This window comes from Semicossyphus pulcher, unplaced genomic scaffold, assembly GCF_022749685.1.
Source record: "Semicossyphus pulcher isolate SPU_LCO1_2020_fin unplaced genomic scaffold, fSemPul1.0.p SCAF_9, whole genome shotgun sequence".
Taxonomy (NCBI): Eukaryota; Metazoa; Chordata; class Actinopteri; order Labriformes; family Labridae; genus Semicossyphus; species Semicossyphus pulcher.
Genome location: NW_027211770.1, coordinates 17,655,690 through 17,678,873, shown reverse-complemented (window position 1 = coordinate 17,678,873; position 23,184 = coordinate 17,655,690). Strand labels below are relative to the sequence as shown.

Below are 23,184 nucleotides of genomic sequence, written 5' to 3'. Positions count from 1 at the left end.
AGGTAGCCAGTGGAGAGAGGCGAGTACAGGGGAAATATGATCACTCTTTCGTGTACCTGTTAAAAATCTGGCAGCAGAGAGTTGCAGTAGTCCAAACAGGAAGTAATAAAAGCATGAATGAGTATTTCCGTGTCATTGGGTTTTAAGAACGGCCTCACTTTAGCCAGGGCTGTCAGTTGGAGGAAGCAGGCTCTCACCACAGAGTTTATTTGTTTATCGAATTTAAAGGACGTATCAAAAACGACCCCAAGGTTTTTGGCAGAGGGTTTTATACAGGCTGATAGTGGACCAAGTTTGTAGCAGATCTGGCTGGTGTAATCAGATGGGCCGAACAGAACTACTTCAGTTTTTTCATTCTTTAGTTTCAGGAAGTTTTGGGCCATCCAGTCTTTAATCCTGGAAGCAGTCAGGCAGCGGTTGTAGAGACTGAGGGCTATGGCATTTAAGTGGGAGGTATATTTGGGTATCGTCTGCGAAACAGTGGAAGGAGATGCCTTGCTTCCTTATGAGGGGACCTAGTAGAAGCATGTAGAGAGAGAACAGAAGAGGTGCCAGCACTGAGCCCTGGGGAACCCCACAGGTGAGGTGGGCTGATGACGACAGGGCATTTTTCCAGGACACAATAAAGGTTCTGTTTTCTAGATAGGACTTGAGCAGACTTTTCCCTGGATCCCAACCCAGTCCTTGAGCCTGGCGATCAGCAGGTTATGATCAACCGTGTCAAAAGCGGCACTTAGGTCTAACTGATTAAAATAGCACAGTCCCCATTGTCTGCTGCTAAAAACAGGTCATTAAGAACTTTTAAAAGAGCCGATTCGGTGCTGTGATGCTCCCTAAAAACGGAAGCTTGGAGATTGGTCTAAAATTTGATAAAACAAATCACGGTTTGGTTTTTTAAGAAGTGTCTCAACCACTGCGTGTTTAAAAGACAAAGGAAAACAACCTGTGGAGAGGCAACAATTTATGATAGAGAGGATGCTGGGGCCATTTTGGCATTTTGTTAACTTAGAAAAATATATTGGACTCTGAAATAGAATTAAATGTAATTGTTGGAGGGAGAGATGTTGAGAATAATTGCTGGTTAAAGGTCTGAGGTTGTTGTACCTGTTGGCCCACGCTCCTCTCTCACTGGTCAACAGCCTGCGGAGAGCTCTCCAGTGCTGCCACACCACCCCCTGCTGGCTGGAGATCTGCTTCTGCCAACTGAAGTACCTGCTGTTCTCACTCCTCACTCGCTTCAGGTAGGGGTCCACTATCACTTCCTGTTTCCACACAAACAGACATAAATAGAAGTGAAACATGAACAATGCATTTTACCAAGCTTTTCTATGAACGTGTTTGTCGCAGCAAGCAGGAAAGTGTTATAACCTGGAACTTGTTCTTGCTGTCTGATCTGTCTTTGTCCCGTTTGAAAGCTGTACTCATCAGGTCATCGAAGCAGGAGTTCCAGAAATTGGACATGATGTCATGGCTCCTCCCAAATGTGTCAAGCACGTACAGCTCCATGGTGGGCTGAACCTACAGGAGGATTTTTAAAAGGACAAAGACATGGTTACAAGACAAGTTTCCCTTTATTAATTTATGTGTTGTATTAGAGGAGAAAATTCTACGAACACTGCGCTAATGAAACTCACCTGCTGTTATTTTCCTTCCATTGCATACTTAAACCATGCAGTTGTATAAACACATAGAGCTGCCCTTTACATGTATTTTAAACAAATACACGCCCTAGCAGTGTAAACACTACCATGGCTGAGAAATCAGCCAAGTTTCACAACTGTCATGTCCGCCAAATGAATGTCTTACTGGCTAATGTATCGCAGGGTCCATATGCAGAAGTAATCTAAACAAAACAGATTTATGGACATGCACTGTCACACACAGTGAAGATAAATCCACCTCTCAGTGAGTGCTTTGCATGTCTGGCATCCGTTCATAAATACGTCAGCTTCAAACTTGAGCATAAACTGATCTCTGCTTAAAATAAGGTCAGATAGAAATCACTTGGGAGTTGAGGCGTGTTGTTTTTTCTTCTTTCTTAGCATTTCTTAAAGTTTGGATTTGATTCAGCCACCCACCAGGGTTTAACTGGTCAGAGCAGCAAAAAGTGTAAACCAATGTGACAAAGAAGTGGGCCAGCTGTATCTGAGAATGGACGGTTTATTTGACTTGTTTAGTTTTACCAAACACTGGAGAAGAGATTCTCTAGACTCCTTTAATGTAACATAAATTCCATGTATTTTTAACTGCATCAAATCAGCCAAAACACTGACCTGCTGCTGGAAAAACTCCTGCCACTCCAGCGTGTGACAGTAAGCCTTCAGGTCCTGGGCGAAGGTGGGGCTGCCGTTGGTGATGGGCAGGTTGGGTAATAGGTTTTGGAGGGCGACAGGGTCGGCATGCTGGTCCAGCAGCGTACGCACGATAGGGACCAGCTGGGAGAAAGTCTCTGCATTTCCACAATTGTTGCCGTCCGTTACACCTCCTGGCCACAGGGGGGAGCCCAGCTGCCCAAGCAGGAAGCACACCTCCTCCCAGCTGAGACACAGCACCGTCTGTAGGAGGCTGTGGAGCTTCAAATAGGCCATTTCACGCACCTGAAGTGGGGCAAGAGGCAAATCACTTGCTAAGCTTTAACTGAAAGGCTATACATACAGTACATGAAGTGATATGATAAACAAATAAATGTGTTTCTCAAGTCCTTGCAACACCAGACCTATTCAATCAGCAGCACATGGGCTGGATGCTGCAGTTTAATGGCCTCAATGAAGCCCTTTAATCATTCAATTAATATAATAAATATGAGAAAAATGTATTTTTTCAGTAATTCCTTCTAATAAGAGACATTACAGCTTTTTCTTAAAAAGTTTAAACCCAGACTGTTAAATTCTAATTGATTCTAATGGAGTCAAACAGAATAAAAAAGGTGTTTAATGCAACATTGTGTTTATTAAAACAACATCCTATCTCTTTTCTAAGACTGTGACTGTATTTTGATGAGACAAAGCATTTTTTGCATAAAAACCCTCTATCTGCAGAGTAACTACAATGCTTCCTTCTGAAATGAAGTGGAGTAGAGATATAAAGTACCTCATAGATGTACATGATTATAGTACTCGGGAGAATTTAATTAAATTCATTCCATTACTAGAATTAATATTCACTCTACTTAAGTAGCATCCGGCTTGTTATTTTCAAGTGAGCCAAAGCCGTTATGCCGGGGTGCGATTAAGTATAATTTATTTCAAACCTGACATTTAAACAACAAATAGCTTAAGGGGGAGTCGTACCACTTGAGACTGAACCAGCAATATGTGATGGAAAGCCTTATTATGGTCAGCTCATTTATGGCCACTCTTTATCCCACAATCCCACAGCAGAAGCGGCATTAGAATCAGTCATAACTCAGAGAGGAGCTGCCCTTTCATACAGAACACTCCCTGAGAAGAATGACTGCAATGTCTATGAGAAGAAAGCCATAGAAGGCCTGGTATTCATGACTGGCTTTATCTGAGGGGGCTTATCATGTTAAATAAATACTGTAAAACCCTTTAAATCTATCTTCTGGGAAGTTTAGTTGTACAGGTGTTTGTGTTGTGAAAGATGTGTACGGTTAAAAATATTTGACATTTTTGCTTGGTGTACTCGATGGGAGAAGGAGAAGACAAATTGCTGACCGGCGAGTGCTGCTGATGGATGTAGGCGGTGATGATACGCAGGCCGATCTGTGCCATTTCCTTCAGTTCGGTGTTCCCGGGGCTGCCAGGGGTGCTATGCCAAGCCTGCAACCTGTCCAGCAGGTTCACCACCCCCTCGAAGATCTGATACACAACATCAACTGTTAACAAAAGGCTCTACAGAAAGGCTAGACCTGTTTCCACACCTTGCAGCATCAACAACGACCTAAAGCCATTCAGTAAATTAAATACAGCTTAACCTGCATTTAAGAAGGTGATTCAGACACTACCTACACCCAGCCATGACTCTCCACCCTGCAGTCAGAAAGGACAGGAACATTCCCCCTTAAATTAAACACCAACTGAAATTAACCACGCCCAGCTGCACACAGTGTGATTACTTAAGTCACACCTTTAATATAAACATAATACTCATCTACTGAACCAAACTAGTAGCATTCACATCCTGAAGATTAGCTCCCACATTCAAATAATTATCTTGTATCCACATACATTTACATCATAGTCCCAACTTAAATAATTGTTTTACATACCGGGTGACTGAAAAATATTATAGTCACATGAAACCATTTCTTGGAAGACCCTTGACTGTCTTGAAGTCTTTCTATACCAGAGATTAAATTGACTAAATAAAGTGGACTGTTGCTCTGAGAGCTGAGCTTTTGTAATTCCTCAGTTATTTGAATCCCCCTGGTGTTGAGTATTTATAGAAAGCAAATGTGCAGCCTGCCTTGCGCTGGTATGTAGCGTACACTAGACTCAGTACTGTACCCACACAGCTGCTGCTATCATGCTAATTTAAGCTTACATCTTCGCTTTAATATAACAAAAGAGACACAATATGGTAAGGGGCTGTGATTCACCACCTAATTAGACCCAACAAACTTAAGTAAAGTAAAAGTCAAACATTTTTTTGGTTACAGTAGATAAGAGTTAGGGGATAGCTAGCTTGATGTTGTCCACAGCTAACAAAACCTGCAACTTTAAAGCTCATTAATTAGGATTTTGAATCCCCTTTCTTTATACTGGACTGAAAAACAGAAGTGTGATACTGATAAGTCACAGCTTTACAGGGTTTATGTGCTGGTTATGGCTGGAAGACAACCAGTAGCACAAGGCTAGCTGCACCAACCACAAGCATTCTGCTAAGCTTAGCTAACCACCAGGTGTCGTTAGCCTAATTTTTAACAGACAGACATAAGACTAGTATCATTCAAAAAAGGGACTAAGCATATTTCTAAAAATGTTAAAGTATTGTTTAAAGTCCAAACGTTAGGCTACCTTAAGTTTAAATAATAACTTCAGCTTATTTAAATAATAGCTTTTTATTTGAAGTTCAGTTTTCACAAAGAGGAGGAAGCACAGGCACAGTGCATGACATTTTGAGCTAATAAATGATTTAAAGTAGTTTAATGGTGCCTTTTGTTGGTTTCAAGTCACATTTTTGTGTTTTTGAGATATCTGATTTATATTTTTAGTATGTTAATTATATATTTAAGTGGAGTTGCATCAGAGACTTGTTATTAGCTATTTGCAGCAGTGTAATTGGAAGACAAGTTCAAAGAAAAGTAAATGTGATATATTAAGATTATCTGGGCTGCAACTGGTGTAATAGCATCAGTTGGTTTTGTGTTGTTTTGGTTTAATATCAATATATTCCTGTAGAGTTTTTAAACACAACATATCAGACTTTGTGAAGACTAAAATGTTATAATTCTGTGTTGTATTTCTTTTGCTTTCCCTGGTGTTTTCACAGTCAACCAACCACTATCAAGATGGACTGAGCCATTCGATAGTCATGGGAAAACTTAAACAAAATGTGTCAGCGGCTATGTGTTTTAGGTGAAATATATACCTTTTCACTCCACAGCCTGTGGTTGTCTTTTCCATCAGCGAACAGGAAGTCCTGCAGCAGCCTGAGGAGTCGAACCAGACTGGGACAGAAAGGCAGAGATGCTCCTTGAGCTTCCCTCAGGTCTGACAGGGACGACTCCAGCATCATCTCCAACAGACTGGAACAAAAAATGAAAGAACAGTCCTTTAATACATCACCTCATTCGAAATGAAAACACACCTGGATATTCAGACAAAAGATGTCACAGCTGTAGGTGTGGTTCAATGTGTTTTTCCACTGCGTGGCAGCTTCACTGCCAATTCACTGTGTTTGTTCTCTAAGGGGAATAACATTTCAAATGTTCGTCACTAACCTGCGTTTGATTTCATCAGGATCTCGGACCAGTTGAGAGGACGAGCCCACTTTGGTGAGAACAGAAAAGACCTGTCCTCTCTCCCTCCACACCACATCCTCTGTCCCCTCCAGCCGGCTGCGGCTCCACAGCACGGAGAAGATGATGTTGGTCAGCAGGTTGCAGAGCTCCTCCTCAGGGGTCTGCTGTAAAGCAAACAACACTCAAATCCTCACAAAAAAAGATCTTAAACCAGACTTTATTCTAAAAAAGCCAAGGAGCCAGCAGTACCTGTGGGTTGGATGTGTTGGAGATTGTATCCCCGGTAGGAGGGTCTGTCCCATAGCTGGTGTCATCCAGCACGTTGGACAGACTGGAGCTCTTCCTGGGTCTGAGCGGAGGAAAGGGTTTGCAGTGCTCTAGAGGAGATGGCGTGTTTGTCTGACTACCTACAGGAGTGTGAGGGCCCGTCTCCCCTAGCTCCAAATCAAAGGGTGATGTACCAAAGGGGGAGAGGGGCTGGTAGTCTCTGCCTTCCTCGTCGGGCCGAGATGAAGTGATATCGACCGCATTAGAGATGGAGGATGAGTGGCTCCCCTGTTCCGAGTCAAACGACTTAAAATGGATGGAGCCGGTGAAGTTTTTAAGCGTGCCTCCGCCTCCACTTGGAGGCGACTGGGATAAATCAGAGAACCCCTCAGAAATGTCTCGCCTACCACCCTCATCCTCCTCCTCATCCTCTATGTCCTGTGAGGTGCGGTAGCTCAGGAAGATGTTTGTGTGTGCGTCCTCTATGACCAGAGATGGATCCCTGCGCAGCGGTGGACGGTATTTTGGTTCAGAGGAGCTATGGGTGCCTGAGTCTGCAATGCTAGCAGGGTGGTACTCTTTTGACTCTTTCACATAGAGTTTGGTGAGAACGTCCTGCCAGCCAGCCTGCTTAGCGAGCTGCTTCACATAATCCTCGTTGGAGTAGATCAGATGAAAGAGCTGAGGAGAGAGGAACAGAAGAAAACATGTTTTATAACTGAGATCATAAACATGCTTCCAATCGCACATCACATTCAGAAGTTGATGATGCTAGTTTTTATGTGAGATGACTGACCTTGCGGCAAACATCCAAGCGGACGGTGAGCTCAGCTTGATGGGACAGGCAGACCACAGCCAGCAGGTCTCTGAAGTTCGGGCTGGCATCTGTGGGGCAGCACAAAATATACTTTCAGTATGAAGTCATTTGAAACCTATTTTTAACCAGCTTTCTGCTTTAAAGATTAGGAACTTCCATTATGTGCAACAATCAGTCACGATAATACTTAATTTGACGAGTCTGGTCCAGTAGTTCCATAAAATGTCGATAAAGTTTGTTGTAAAACTAAAATCCTGTGAATGACGACATAATTTAGCTCTAAATAAAAGGGACAATGTTCCATCCATCCATCATCTATACCGCTTATCCTGTTCAGGGTCGTGGGGGGGGCTGCAGCCTATCCTAGCTGTCACTGGGCGAGAGGCGGAGTACACGCCCAGTGAATCACAGGGCCGACACATAGAGACAAACAACCTTTCATACACACACCCGGAGGGAACCCATGCATGCACGGGGAGAACATGCAAACTCCACATAGAAAGACCACCTACGTCCAAATTGTAATTTGAACTGGGAATCTTCTAGCTGTGAGGCAACAGCGCTAACCACTGCACCACCATACAGCCAAGGGACAATGCTATTTATTATGATTGTTGATGTAATGTTGAATCTATTACCATTTTTTAAAGAGTAAATATGAATCCATTAGTCTTTGATTCACTACAGGAAACTACTTTGCCATATACATCATATTCTTTGCATGCCTGTAGACAAATCTTATCCTGATGCTTATTTATTGACATGAATTGGAGGTGTTAACATTTTAGCACTGTCTGTGTTTCACTAAACTACACCATTCCTTAAGGAAAAGTCCATAGAAATGTTTAAGGACGTTAATAGGACAGACACACGGCTGTTTGTGCATTACCTGTAGCAAGGACCTGCTCGTACAGACATCGCACTGTGGTCATGGTCACTGGGCTGTTTTCGAGGAAAAACACCAGGCCAAGATATCCGAAATCCTTCAGCTTGATGCGCTGTTTATTGCGCTCAGACACACGCTCACTTTTGAGGATTTTATACAAAACCTGCAAATTCAAAGGAAAATTAAAAGTATTTTTCTTTTAATACATGACATGGCAGTTTGCAGTACAATACAAATATCAGTAAAGTGATACTGAAGTATATTAAGAAGTATATTCTCACCCTGAAGACCCTCTCTCTGACCTCGTCTCCAAAGCTTGGAGAGAGCAGTAAGCAGTACAGCTGCTCTACGCCCCACTCCAGCAGCACAGCCTGCACCTGCTCCCGTGGAGGGCTGCTCCTCAAGAGTTCATACAGCACATCCAAAGCTCTCACCGCCTGAATGAGACAGGAAATAATCACAAGGACAGAGGAGAGTAAAGTACCAAAAAAACATGGATTATGAAGGGCAACGTTTGGAAAAAGGTCGCAAGAAGAGTTTTAAAGTACAGAGATGCCAAAACATGAGAATAAAAAGGGAAACGTGGATGTGAACAGAGAGTTCAATCAGGGGAAGCGAAATATCACTCTGAAAAGGTCAAAAGATAACAAATTAAACTCCCATAAGAAACGCAGATAAAACCAACCTGCTGCTCCTCTCCGGCAGTCAGGATGTAGGCGAGGACGCTGTGGAGCTCCTCTGGTGTAGGAGACTTTAGGAAGTCTTTCAACAGGGCGAACAGAGAGGTTTGAATTGTCTGCTTTTCATCAGACAGAGAGCTGCCATCCTTTTCCACACTATAACCAAAGATAAAAGTATCAAATGAATTGTGTCTTATGAGCAGAAAAAAGGATGGTTTAAATGTGATGAAAACACTAACTTTTAAACCTCTAAGCTGAATTGTCATTAAAGTTTGCTTTGAATTCTGCACATACACATTGTGGTGGATTTCTGTGTCTTAATAACTGTGAATGTCAGAGGTTCACCTGTAGTACGTGCGAATGGTATCCAGAATATATTGGACCCCATACTTCCTCTTCATGCGCTGCTTTCCCTTGTTGATCACAGACGACAGGTACTGCACATGGGCTTTGGAAGAAAAGAAATACTTTTGTCATTTCCCTTTAGTTTGACATTTAGAAATGTCACACCAATATGCACGCTTTTATCAGTGAAGTGCATTCATTTACAAAAAAAAGAAGGGCACAGAGGAGCAGTTTCAGGCACAGGTTCACTTTTTATCCGTGCCTCTGCCTGAACTCGAAGCAATAATGTATTCTATCTGTGCTCCGCGGTGCTTTTAAGCTGCACATACATATAAAAGGGACACAAACAGCTTCGGCACACATGAAAAGGTTCACAGGTGCATTACTCAACAACGCCAGGGGCTGCTTATGCCTTACCCAGACATACAGCAAAATGGCTTTTAGTCCAGATGCGGAAATCAAAGAGCAGGTGCTGGTAGAGCTGCTGTAGAAGCAAACTGTTGCCCTCGTTGAAAACCTGCTCCAGCAGCAGCTGACATGCCATTAAAACGTTCATGTCCATCATGCTGCCAGGAACCTGCAACAGAGGAAGCACAGAGGGTGTTCGTGTGAAAGTGTGTTTCCTTAAATTGGATCTATCTGTGCACATGCATCTTTGTGTGTTTATATAGCATCTATCTTAAGTAACACTTAGAGGCTAATGAAGTGTTTGGTTTATATTGTATGCTTTTTTTAATCTCTCCCACTGCCAACCTGGCAACCCCACGTGATTATTAAGACATAGTTTCCTTACAGGATGCTCCACCTTAACGTCATATATTTCAACATATCCTGTCAGACGAAAAGCATGTCTGTGCTGCACCACTGTGACACTTAGGATCTGTTTAAGCTGCACTTTTAGAGGGGTACAACAATGGCTTGATTTGCTGCTTGAGACTCACTTAGCAGCAATTTATCAACAAAGTATTAGACTGAGAAGTGTGACAAGACTGACAACAGTGCATCAGCCTTCCATGTCTCCGATATCATAAGCTATTTATGATTTTGTTTTAATCCTCGGATAATTTGCTCTAACATTTCAAGCATCAGATTTTATAGCTGACAGCCTTTGTTCACAGTCAGAGAGACCATGCAATCTGGCGAACTCTGCATAAATTCCCCACACAATCATGTGATACTGTCACCCTGAAAGAGCCACTGCTGTTTCAACAACAGCGTACCCATTCATTACACAGCAATTACACCGCACTTATACAATGGAAAAGGTCAACTAGTTACTTTCACATGCTAATGAGTCCTTCCTGCAAATCGTCCCCACTTTCTGCAGCACACTGATGTGCCAGTTACTCACTTTGCTGAGCATGGCTCCTATGATGCTCGGCCCGTGGCAGTGCAGCAGGCTCTCCTGATTGACAGGATGATGATGAATCAGATTTTTCACCATCAACAGGAAGGCGGCGATGCTGTTTCTCTCTAGTCTGCCCTCTGAGAGAAAAAAAATAGGGCATAACAACTTTTAAGGTTTCCTGTGTGGTTCACAGATGCATTTATACATGACACAGCACTTTATTGACATTATCATATCTAAAGATGAGTCATTAGTCGTATGACAAGCTCTTTGTCTCACTTCTGTCTGTTTGTTCCTTATGTCTCATATCGATTGTGTTTTTAAAGCAGGGATGAGAAGTCCAATTCTGCAAGCAACTTTTATGACTCAGTAGGCTCGAGCTGCTGCTACATTTAGCCTATTAGCATTAATTTCACAATCTTTGTAATGTTTTTTTTGTTGTATATTATAGTATTGGCCTCTTATCTGGCACTTCCTGTTTTTCTTGCATCACGCACCATGTGTAGACTCTGACTCACGACTATTCAAAACAAGTCTGAACTTCACTGAAAATCAGAGGAATTTGGCACTTTTTCAATTGAACAAAAGGAACCTGGAGCAAAAACAATTAGCTTTTAAAATGCAAAAGAAAAAGTATTATTAATATATACTTTTTTTGGTTTATCATTTTAAAAAGTTCACCAACAACATCTCTTTTCAGAAACAACCCCCCTGTCCCTGTTATCTATAGGCAAACACACCCTTCCATGAAGACACTAACAGTGCATTTAATAGAAACAAAAATGTTCTAAATCTAATCTTAACATGACCTGACCTGCAGACTTGTTCAGCGGCAGCAGCATGGCAGCGCGGCCTCTCGGGGAGGTGAGCTCTGGTCCCAGCAGGTCAGAAATCTCCTGACCGCCGTTGTAAGCCTGCTCGGCCTCACAAACCTGCTCGAGCAGGGGCAGCAAGACCCCGATACCCCCTACCACGTTTACAACATCCTGCAGGGGAAATAAAAAATATGAATACACACCAACGTTTTTGCATTCTTACACACAGGTCCTATTTGATCAGAAATTAAATTATCAAAGGGGGCATGTCTAACCTTGATGTCCCAGTTCACCACCCTGTGTCCTGTAAGTCTGCCATCGTATTGGTGATTGGGCGACAAATCCAGACAAATCTGGCTTTTGAAGGCCTGAAGAAAACACATTAGTATTTGGTTGTATTGTCAGTAATTTACAGAAGAAAAGCAGTGTAATAACATATTAATGTTCCTGAGTTACAGTGGGTCACCTGTGGAGTGTAGTAGAGCAGAAGCCTGCTGTTCAGATCAGATAACTCGCCGTCTGCTTTGAATAAGGACACGTGATTGGGGCCTGTGATGGAGGGCAGAAACAAATGTAGGTCATAAACTATGCAAACATTACTCGGTGTACATTAAAATAATACTTGTTGGAGTGTTCTTCAACTGATTTTCTTTGCTCCACTGTTCTTGTACATTGTGAACTCTGCGTACAACAAGATTTGCATTGGAGTAGAGCGTGACCCACCTGCAGCATGCAGAGCTCTGGTCTGTGCCGGCTGCAGAGCCTCATGGCAAATGAAAGCGGTGCCCAGGAGGCCGTCCAGAGACGTCGGCGTTCCCCACTCTGTGTCCTGCAGTCCTGCCGGGATGGTGTGCACTGGTGAGTCTCCCAAAGACGTCCAGCGGCCTCCCGCAAAGGTGGCTGGGAAGGACTGGGAACGGATGAGGGAGGGGGCATGGGTAGGAAAGGAAAACTCAGGCGTTGATGGGTTGGAGGAGGAGAACATGGGCAGGTTTGGGGAGGTGGTGGTGGTAGTGGTCCGGTGGCCTGCAGAGCCGATGCAGCAGGAGGTAAAAGGCTTCAGGAGGGGGAAAGACAGAGGAAGTTAGATTAAAAACAAGGAACTACAGAGTTGTTATTAACAATCTCTGTGGCAGGGATACAATAGATAATAGTTTTACTGACCTCACTGAAGGATGGAAAGCGAAGCTGGGCAGTTTTACGCTGCTCGCCATCGATGTAGATGGTGACTAGGTTCTGACCAAATGGACGACGGCCCGGGATGTGGACAATAGCCACTGAATGCTGTGATTAGGATGACATTAAAAAACAAACATTACATTACAATACTTTTTTATATTGACAAAGTGGTGCAAAACAGCCAAACAGTAACGATTCACAGCTTCAGAGTTCCTACAGCTGCTTGTGTCTTCAGGAGGTGTCCACACTCACCCAACATGTGTCAGCCAGTGGGTGCTCAGGCAGAGCCACAGCCATGTAGTCTTTCTTAGTGCAAACAGCCACCACAAGCACGCCCTCCATTGTGAAGAAGGCCTCCAGCCCAGTTCCACTTGCTGTGACGAAGCTTCACAAAAGAAAATCAACTTTCAGTCAAATATGTACAATACAGCAAAGTTAATAAAAGCTTGCAATTGAGCGTTTTCTTCACCTGTAGAGCTGCTTCCTGCGCGGCCCTTTTCCCATTTCATGCTGAAGCCCGTTGCCAGAGTTTGCAGGAGGTTTCTTGTTGTTTGACAACTCTGAGTGAGAGGATGGGAACTCCTTGTTGAGGCACAGCCAGGCATGAAAGGCAAACCCGCTGCCTGGCCAGCGTTGGACTGTGGGTACCATGATACCAGCCATGGGGGGCGTTAGATCGAAGTACTGCAGGGCACTGTCCTGGCCTTCTCTGGCTGCCATGGCTGAGAGCACACGTATGATGGGGGTGCAGTAGGGATGCACATTCCCCACCACTGCACCATTGTCCTGATCCACCCTGAGCAGTCTGAGCAGGCTCTTTAGCTCCTCTGGCCTCACACACAGGGAGCCCAGATCCTGCAGGAGGCCCAGCAGGGCATCTGCACACTGCCTGTCCAGACTCTGGGGCTGTGAGAGCACCAGCAGCAGAGCCCCTACCATGCCAGCCTCCACAGCCACAGTGCGACAGGACAAAGAACCACCACAGACGGCAGCCAGCCACTGAGCCACCAGCAGCTGAAGGTCCCTCTGACCCGACAGGTCAGGCAGCCATTGCAGGAGCAGCAGCAGAGGCTGGTCGTTACTAATGCCGAGGTGATGGGCGTGGGCATGCTCACCCTCCACTGCCTGGAGACAGAGAGGGACGAAAAACAGCAAAGACAGGGAATGAAGATAAGATATAGACATGGAGCATAAAGTCAGGTTATCTAGCAACACAATCAAAATAGGAACAAGGTCATTAAAGAGAGGAAATTGGCTTCAACAGTCTCTGAGACTCAGTGGGGATAATGAGGAAATGTGTGTTTCACCATGTTCATCAGCTCCTGTAGCAGCCTTTTAGTGGGTCGACCTTGACTCTTCAGCACATCAAACAGCTGGGGGTAACCAATCCTCTCCTTGAAAACCTCCTGAGGAGGAAAGAGACAGAAATAGGCTGGTTAAAGCTGCTCCACAGGGGAATCACTAGTTGGCACACTTCAATACATTGGAAGGGACGACAATGTGATTTCCTCAATGGACGGAAAAGAGTTTTCCTCATCAGGCAGGAATTGTAGGCTTTATAATACATGAGGAAAAATATGACAGATATACAGTATGTCCATTAGCGATTACAATGGGCCTTACCTTAGCCGAGGGTGAGTTGCTCATTATAGCAGTGAGGACTCCTAAGGCATGAACTGTAATACTGTCGGGTCCTTTCTCCAAGACCTAAATCAAAATAAGGAGGTATAGTTGACTGCAGCATAGCAGAAATATAAATGTGCATCATGATGTGTTGACACCAAAAGCCCAAGAAGCACAAATTTCAGCGGCACCAAACAGAAAAATTTGTGCAGATTATCCATAAAGTGCAAGAGGAAGCACACAAGATTTCTTTTTTTCTCCCACAGCCCAATTATTGGAGCAGAGTGGGTCAAAGTAAGTGAACTGCTGTACCAGTCACTAAACAATCACTTCTTTGTTCACTACTGATAGGTCCCATGCAAAAACCCAAAGCCTTCCACCAAAAAACAAGAATGAAGAAACCCCAAACTAATGCTGGAAATCAGGCAATATCAAGCCAGGTCTTTCATACTAGCGAGACCTGTCACACACCAGAACAGCCAAAATAGGAGGAAAAGAAGGAAAGACATGCACTTCAAAAAACAGCTGTTTCATGCACGATAGAATAACACAATATATTCCTCTTGCCCAGTGTTGTCAACAGGGAATTCAGCCTGTAATAATGAGTGATATGAATCACTCCCACACGAGCAAAGATTAATCCTCCAGCTTATAAAATGTATTTCAGTTTGGATTTAACTAGACAAAACAATGGCATAATAATAACAGTAAAGCACATAGGCTGTGAGGAAGCTGATCCGAGATACCACTGATAAAAAGGGAACTACAGACAAATATCATGTAAAGCTGCGCTACCTACTTCGCGCTACCTGCAGTATTTACAAATGAGAGTAACTCAGACTTCCTGTCTAGAACTTCCTGTTTAAATAGTACATAGCTGCTAACAGGTGTAAAAAAGGCTGAGTTTCCTGCTGACAGACCAATTTCACACACCAAGCGGGGGGAAGTACCTGGTCCACCTCGACCTCTGTGAGTAAACATGTTGTGAGGTCACTCACAACCTCATGCTCCGGCCTACACCTTTTGCTCTGAAAGAGCTGCAGGGCGTACACAAGCAGCCATACACAACACAAAAAGACAGACGATTAGACAAAAAAGAAATCTGTCAGAGGTAACTGACCGCATTCACACAGCGGCATGACATCATGCTTTGGGTGGGAGGCTGAAATGGAGGTATAATGTCAAACTGCTTAATTCTAGGTTGAAAATCATATAAATAAAGATTATCTGACAAACCATCATCATTTAATTCCTTCTTGGTTGATCAGCAACTAATGGAACAATGAACAGCAAAAATCCTAATGGAAACGTGTAAAAACACAATATTTTATAACCTATTAGCTATGGTCAGACAGCTAATATTAGCATTCAAATACTTCCTAGATACCAGTAATGTTAGCTAGGAAATAGCAGAAAACTATTATGACCTTTTGGTATGTCACAATTAATTGCTAACTTAAATCACGTTAGAATTAATTGACCAGCTAATGAATGTTAGCTAGGAAGTGTTTCAATGCTGTTATTAGCTGGTGTCCAGCAGCAGCTAATGGGTTATAAAATGTTGTTTTAACTTGAAATATTAACAGATCCAGACTCATTTTAGTTATTAGTTGCACATTAATCAAGAAGAGATATTTGATAACGTATCAGCTTTGGTCAGACAACAGCTAACATTAGCATTCATATACTCGATACAAGTAATGTTAGCTAGGAAGTAGAAGAAAGCTACTATGTCACAATAGGATAGGCATAAATTGCTAGCTTAATTTACATTAGAATCTCCTGCCCAGCCAATAAATGTAAGCTAGGAAGTGTTTTAATGCTAATGTTAGCTAGTTTGCAGCAGTAGCTAATGGGTAATATGGCCAGATCCAGACTCATTTTTATCAGACTCAGACACTTTCTTGTTGCACATTAATCAAGAAAATATATTATATAACCTATTAGCCATGGTCAGATAACAGCTAATTACCATTATCTTTTGGTAGTGATACACGTTACAGTAGGAAAGGCATTAATTGCTAGCTTAAATTACATTAGAATTTACTCCCCAGCTCACGTAATGTAAGCTAGCAAGTAGTTGAAAGCTAATGTTAGCTGGTGTCCAGCAGTAGCTAATAGGTTATTAAATATGTTGTTTTAACTTGAAATATGGACAGATCCAGACTCATTTTCTTTTCAGTTGCACATTAATCAAGAAGAGATCAAATCATGACGTTTTCAGAAACTGAATTTATACGACTTACAACTGGAACACAGCAGTACAACATTATTACAGTTCCACCCTTAGCGTGACCTCAGAGGAAAATGGCCGCTGTGTGAGTTTGGTGCATGGAGACAGGTTTGGCATTGTCTCTCTACAGCTGCAGTGGGAACCATGTGTTGTTGTAGTCATATTGGGAAAACATGAGCATGTAGCCTATATATTTATGATTTTATTTCATTTTTTCAAATTGACCAGAAGGAAAAAGTGATTGAAAACAGATGTGGCATTCTGGCCAAAAAAGAGGAAATAGACCTGATATATATAGATAAGGTGACAGACAGGCAAATTGACAGAAGGACAGAGCAGACAGACACATTTTAAATGGACGGGGCTCTGACCTTGCTGTTTTGAACGAGCCTCAGGATGTGTTCAAAGCAGTTGTTGTTTAGGAACACGGCCTGCAGGACTGGTCTGTCAGGGCACTGCAGGATCTCAGGGACAGCAGCTAAAATTGACAACAAGAGGGACGTTGACTTATTTCGTCATCACCATGATGCCGGAATAATCAATTATTTGGCCTGGGTGAGAGAGATAGAAAAGGAATGCTTGATTCTCGGTTCAACTTGAGATGTTCTTACTTAGCATTTGGCTCTGGAGGGAGATCAGGCTGTCCTCCCAGCTCTGCCTGTCTTGTTCCTCGCTGCTAAGCGGACGGTTCCAATTGAGGAGCTGGAAGAAGCTCTCCAGTATCATCCTGATCTCCACCTGTCGCTCCGAGGGGCTGCTGGAGTGCAGGAGGTGGATCATTGCAGTCAGGCACTGCAAGGTCAGCCGTGGGAGCCCCGTGTCTTTGGGTTCAGCAGAGGCCCGGCAGCACCACGCGCGCAGGACAGAGAACAGATCCTCAACAGATTGAGGGGTGATGGAGAGAAGGCCATTCTTCTGAAAAAATAAAGACAAAGTGAATCCCTTGTAATCAGTTTAAGTTGCTCTCGTGTTTTTACGGATTATGAAATAATCGCTGATGAAGAGGACAGATTGTGGTTGACCTTTGTTCCACTGATGACAGCACCCCGGAGATGAACCAATCTGAGCGTGAGGAGCTCTGGGATCTGCTCGCTTTCCTGGAGGCTTTCTGTGAACATACAGCCCGAGAGACAATGTTATGTAACACTAGCTTTTACTCAACCATAATACAGAAAACATGAAGACTGTTGTAGCAAACTCGCACGCAAAGCAACTCTAGATTTCTTAGTTGTTTCTTTATCTTTTGCTAATGCATGCAGAGGTGCAGTCATCCCCTGCCCATTCAACCAGAATAAGAGGGTAACAAAATATTAAAATACAGTGCAATTAAATAAAAAAGTAAACAATTAAAGTAAAAATATATAATCTATTATATTAACTGGACAATGGCTCAGCTAATGATTACACCTTTGTTATTCAGAGTTGTGTCAATAACAAAAGCCTGGGCCGTGCTAATTGCCTCTGTATTTCACAACAACTAAGATTTCTTTCTTAACAAATAAAGCTTGTATTACAGGATAATCCTCCAAAAATTTGGACACACTGAAGCCTGCCCAAACTGAGATTACCGGCATGGTTTACAGGTTAATGCTCGCTGATCAGATGAGCTTCTATAGTTTGAAAAGCCTGAACTCTGGTGATGTAATCTTGATAATTAGAAGCTATATGATTCAGTTTTTAGGAAAATGCTAAAAGTCTGACTGACTGGACTGATCAGTTATTTTTCTAATACAGGAAACAATACAAGGATGATTTTAAAGGAGGTTTGGAGAAAAGGTTAACTTTCTTAAAGTCAACATGACAGAGATAATCTGTTTTTGGGCAGTGGTGGGAACAGTTTGATTCTTGTGGTATGTGAGGTCTGACAGATCAGAGTGGTAAAGCAGAACTAAAGGGAGTGTCTCACCATGGAAGAGAGCAGGCAGCTCCTCCGGCAAGGCCAGCGGGGAGAACTTATACTTGTTCCTCTCCAGCAAGCTCACCTCCTCCCTGCAACGAGTTTCACATCACAAAAGGTTAGGCAAGATGTTAAATGCATAAGCCTTTCAGTCTTTGTGGCTAAATTCCACCTCCCACACATTCACTCAGGCGATCTCCAGGGTTAAGCGGCACACACTCACCCTGCCAGGCGTCTCCTCCACGTCTGATAAGGGTCGAACAGACTCTCACAGAGCACAAGTCCGTACTGCACGACCAGCTGAAGAGACGTCTGCTCGCCTTGTCCCTTCTTTAGCTGAGGAACATGAAAAAAATCAAAGTAAAGTCAAGCATAACAAATAAAAGGTCAGCTCCGTAACTACTTCTCCTTTCACTGTAAAGTTAGTCCGTTACCTCTGTGTGAGGATGACACATACTGTAAACACAATACACTCTGTATAGGTTCACTGTCTTGCTACTGTAGATCACATTTCTGCATAGTTTGGCTAAAATGGCTCCAAAAAATCTAGCATGATATACAGGGCCCGCTGTGGAGCCAAAGCCCAGCATAAATCACACAGATCTGTGTCCTGCTCGTACTACAGTTTATAATGGACTTACCTGCTCCAAACAGAAACTCAAAAGCTTGATGGTTTCGAAAACAAAACCAGGGGTCTTGTCTGGGTCAATGTTCTCCATGTTCCTAGAGGTGGAGAGAAACTCACGCTAATGAAACGGCCCAATGCTTTGCCAATATGGCCATCTTAGATCAAATAAAATATTGTTATGTAAAAAATAATAATAATAATGTTATCGTGGAATGGAACCTCAGCAAGGTGGCGGAGGTGTCTTGTCTCAACCAGAGGAGGCTCACTATACATTATCCTGCTTATTACCGGCTACTTACTTACTAAGTCAATTATTCAACACAAATATTGATTTGGAAATTATTTTATTAATCTAAAAATGATTATATCGACGTTTTTTGTTCACTTCATGTGCCAACTTTTTGCGTCTTTTAACCTGTCTTGCTTTCTCTCTGCTGTTTTCCCTCTGTAAACAGACTGATGTCAAATTTACCAGACTTCTTTCGGCGCATTGATATGATTACAGTTAGTCCTCCAGATTGTGTGATTAGAGCCCTAGCAACGGTCTGTTCTTCATAGCAACGGTCTGCTAGAAATAGCAGACCTTGGAATGCCATTATTAACCAATCAGAATCAAGTACTTAACATAGCCGTGTAATAATTAGTCTTACTTAATTGCCCAAGTATTGTTTTTCTGTTTTTTTTGTACAAGATCTGGAAGTTGTTGTTGTCCTGTGCTTAATTGTTCTGCTGCATATTCTCATGAGAACTACAGCTTGATTTAAGGAGCACAATAGCACCACTGTGATGATGAAGCGTATACACAGCTGGCTGGGCCCTCACCTGCACACAATGATGAAGAACTTGATGAGAAGCAGAGGGTGCGGGGTGCTGCCGTTGTGCTCGGCGCCGGCGGTGAGGTGTACCGCACTGTCCCATAGCTGGGTGCTGAGGAACAGCAGGACCTCACTGGGGAGCAAGGGCACCTCAGAGCTGCACTCCTCCAGCCTGGGAGGAAAGAGAGGAGGACGAGGGGAGCCATCAGCAGCGTTGTTATATGGGCTGCGTTTACACATAACATAAACATGCCAAAACGGTATCTCTACAGGAGGTCAAAGGTCATCCTGCTTCAGGGAATACAAGCTGGTGGGAGCTTCAAGCTATGTGGTTTGTGTAAAATAAATAACTCTTACTACTAACCTCCGTGGCTCCAGTGACTGCACATCAATGAGCTTCTCAAAGGATGCCACGAATGCCTCCAGCCACTGCTGCAGATAACCCACATCTTTCTGCAGGCGGGAGGAGAGAACATGTTAGCGTATGCACACTGTCAGCAAACCAGACTGTATGTACAAAATGTGAATCAGTGGAACATGGCCTTTTGTGCTTAGTTATATCTACTATTTTAAAAGGTTGAGCATTTGACTGTGACACACTGTGGCTGAAAACATGGCACTGACTAAAGCATATGACCTGTTTTTGTAACAGGATGTTGCAAAGAGATGTAACTCGCAGAGAGGAACACATGAGCCAATTCTTTCCTTCTCAGAACGGGGAGGTGAACTTCAACATGAACCTTTTTTATGAGTCCTTGTCAGTCAGAAGTTGAAAACAAAGTTCCAAAACTCACTATTCATTACTGTAAAGCATAATGCATTCCTGCATCATAACGTGCCTGTTAAAATCATTTAACACGGTTTCAATCGCACGAGGATGTTTACATACAACAGCCGTTATCTCAGCTGTAATCAGCCTCTGCACTGCAACATATCCTGCCACTCTTCCCTCCTCACGTCAGTCTCTCTATCTCACATCGACTAAGTAACAAAACACAGGTCACGAGAGAATCAGATCAAATTATAACTGAATTCCTTTTTAACTTAGACATCCATTTAAATTAAGGCCAATTGATTATTAATAAGGCCTGAGAATACAGAAGTGTTGCTTGTGCAAGAAGTCATTGACTCGTATTTTTGATGTGGTTTCTGTACAGCAGAAGTTTGAGGGAAGACACAAGCTGTTCCAGACTGACTGACTCACTGCACACTAATAACATCCAACAGCGTAAACAGCACATGGTACAACAATCAATCAGGTACTTCCCCTTAACTCACACGCAAATGAGCAATGCATGTTGCACTGCAGTTGTTATTTTTAAAGCTGCACAGTGACTAAAAGCACAGAGCTGCAACATACAGACTGTATCTTCATGTTCCAGCTCATCACATGTCTAATGTGGAGCTAATTGTAACCGTCCCACCACTAAGGGGAATGGGAAAAGAAATATAAAACAGTTAACTCTGTGTAAGTAAGTTTTCTTGAACGCTGCATTAATGTTAAATGTACATTACCAACTGGCATTGACTTATGGGCCAGTCCATCTCTCATTGTATGTGGCTGAGCGGGGCTGCCAGGTTCCTGTGAACCCAGTCTCAGAAGAGTCCTCAGCGTCGTCCCCTCAGCCAGCAGCAGCTCAGAAGCTGCACATCAGCCTCTGACTCGCTCCTCTCTTGTCTTCCAGCAGCAATGCGAGCAACAAGGAAATGACATGTCACTTAAACCGAAGCTTATTTCCTTCACGCGAGGCCTAATCGTCAAACCCTTTCCTCTTTTGGTTCCACTGCTCGTTGTGAGAATATATGAGGGAGGCGTCTGTTAAAAGCTTCCCACAGCAGCAATGGAGCACAAGGACTGCGTTTACACTCTTCGAATATAGCACAACAGAAGGATTTTGCAGGAGTGACTGACTAATTTGAGTACCACAAACAGACTAAAATGTGATCCACTGAAGCACTGAATATGTCTAAAAAGGAATAATGTAGTCAAGAGGCAACAGTCCTTTTATTTCATGCTTGAACATTTGCTTAATCTGGTATTTGAGGCCCGAGAAGGACAGGCAAGGACAGATAAAAATAGTTGCAACACCCATTTAGCTTTGTCTTACTCTCTATTAAAATGGGCAGTAGCTGAATGACTGGATCCTCCTGCATGTTACTGAGCATGCACACTGCAAGGTTACGTCATCAGTCGTCTGCTGGAGTTCACAATGTACGAGGCCACGCAGTAATAAGTGTTAATTAAGTGACGCGATTTGGAATTTACAACTGTGCGTGACGACAGCCTTAGTATTCAAACCAAGCATGATTTAATGAAGCGTGCACTGCTTTCTCGTCTTTATGGGATAGGAGGTAAAAGAACATTTCTGTTCCCTGTCGAGAAAAGTGTGTTTATGTACCCTGAAGCTGGGTGTGGTTTCATCTTTTAGAGTACAACAATAAAAAGGGACATCACAGATAGGAAGTGAAGCTTGCTTGCAGAGAGAAGTAAAACTAAGCGGGTGATTTAAGTGTACCTGCGACACCTGGTAGAGCCTTAACATATCCTCAACAACAGCACAAAGCAGCTAACCCAACACTTTGTTACATTATAACGGATGTCACAAGCCAACCATGAGGCACCGATCCCTATAAACTGTGTCATTTATCTCTGCTCTCCCTGCACATGGCCAGGCAGCTGTGCCGCTCTCTGCTGCTTGGCATTCTGCTTTGCTCCAGCTTCCTGCACAAGTGAAAGCAAAGAGCACTTTGATTTTCCTGGTTGGCCCTTCTGTTGGTAAACAGGGGAGATGGAGACGCATCGGGGATTTAATCACAGGGCTCATAGGAGAGTCACAGCAAGCTGCAGTGATGATGATGTTGTCTCATCTCTCAGCGCAGATAATAAATTAAATGAATCATATTTTGATTAGGAATTGAGACACACATACACAGCGCAGAGGACATGTGACTTGTTCTGTCGTTAAAGCAAGCAGAAGAGGTGGTTTCACAGCTGTGTGGACGGGCGGCAGTGGGGTTGTCACTGTGGTCCATTTCTTCCTCTACAGGCTTTAATTAGTCGCTCCACCGGCCTCTCAAGCTAATGATCACAGGATAATCACATACCATCTATTTCTCTGCCTTTGGCAGCTCACTGTATCCACACTGACGTTTGCAGGGGAAAAAGAGGCTTCTGTGTTTATCACTTTCATCCGGATTTATGACGTCTGGAAGTTTTGTTTAGCAAAGTGTTTTGGCTCAGTTATCTGAGCACAGTGGACACTGTGTTTACCACATGTGCTCAGTGTACACTAAAGCTTTCTCACTGTATCGCTGAGGGCAACCATGCTTACTTAAAGACTGTGAAAAATCTGTTGTTGTCTGATTAACCGTGCGAATGATGAATGCATTTTTGCAGAAAAAAATAAAAATGTAATAGTTGCATGCAGACGAATGATGCTTTTGCAGGGACATGAAACCAGCTACAAGCTTATTTAAGACTCATTAAACATCAAATTGATTCGTCAGTTAAACCTTAAAATAAAATAAACCAATGACTGGCTGGCGCAGTCTCACAGCTTGAAGGTTCCTGGTTCAAATCCCGGTTGGGACATAGGAAGCCTTTCAGTGTGGAGTTTGCATGTTCTCTCCATGCATGCGTGGGTTCCCTCTGACTTCCTCCCACTGTCCAAAGACATGCTTGTTTGGTTCATTGGTGACTTGGTCAGTGTGAGTGTGAGCGTGAA

At 43.2% G+C, this 23,184-nt stretch overlaps 1 protein-coding gene across 1 annotated transcript in view; it reads right to left on the bottom strand.

Annotated features, from left to right (window-relative positions):
• Nucleotides 1-23,184, bottom strand: part of nbeal2 (neurobeachin-like 2) — a 34,513-nt gene that overhangs the window by 7,885 nt on the left and 3,444 nt on the right. The window contains exons 2-33 of the mRNA XM_069655780.1: nt 19,824-19,912; nt 19,467-19,631; nt 18,658-18,739; nt 18,240-18,352; nt 18,026-18,108; nt 17,142-17,227; nt 16,731-17,034; nt 16,491-16,597; nt 14,837-14,923; nt 13,887-13,970; nt 13,571-13,669; nt 12,733-13,388; nt 12,516-12,648; nt 12,249-12,368; nt 11,808-12,141; nt 11,551-11,633; nt 11,360-11,452; nt 11,084-11,255; nt 10,273-10,406; nt 9,339-9,498; nt 8,922-9,024; nt 8,582-8,732; nt 8,178-8,333; nt 7,900-8,059; nt 6,990-7,078; nt 6,176-6,874; nt 5,906-6,090; nt 5,554-5,710; nt 3,678-3,821; nt 2,274-2,597; nt 1,369-1,518; nt 1,105-1,262 (exon numbers count right to left, since the gene is read on the bottom strand). Of these exons, the coding sequence (XP_069511881.1) occupies nt 1,105-1,262; nt 1,369-1,518; nt 2,274-2,597; nt 3,678-3,821; nt 5,554-5,710; nt 5,906-6,090; nt 6,176-6,874; nt 6,990-7,078; nt 7,900-8,059; nt 8,178-8,333; nt 8,582-8,732; nt 8,922-9,024; nt 9,339-9,498; nt 10,273-10,406; nt 11,084-11,255; nt 11,360-11,452; nt 11,551-11,633; nt 11,808-12,141; nt 12,249-12,368; nt 12,516-12,648; nt 12,733-13,388; nt 13,571-13,669; nt 13,887-13,970; nt 14,837-14,923; nt 16,491-16,597; nt 16,731-17,034; nt 17,142-17,227; nt 18,026-18,108; nt 18,240-18,352; nt 18,658-18,739; nt 19,467-19,631; nt 19,824-19,912 (5,660 nt within the window). The remainder of the gene's footprint in view (nt 1-1,104; nt 1,263-1,368; nt 1,519-2,273; nt 2,598-3,677; nt 3,822-5,553; nt 5,711-5,905; nt 6,091-6,175; nt 6,875-6,989; nt 7,079-7,899; nt 8,060-8,177; nt 8,334-8,581; nt 8,733-8,921; nt 9,025-9,338; nt 9,499-10,272; nt 10,407-11,083; nt 11,256-11,359; nt 11,453-11,550; nt 11,634-11,807; nt 12,142-12,248; nt 12,369-12,515; nt 12,649-12,732; nt 13,389-13,570; nt 13,670-13,886; nt 13,971-14,836; nt 14,924-16,490; nt 16,598-16,730; nt 17,035-17,141; nt 17,228-18,025; nt 18,109-18,239; nt 18,353-18,657; nt 18,740-19,466; nt 19,632-19,823; nt 19,913-23,184) is intronic.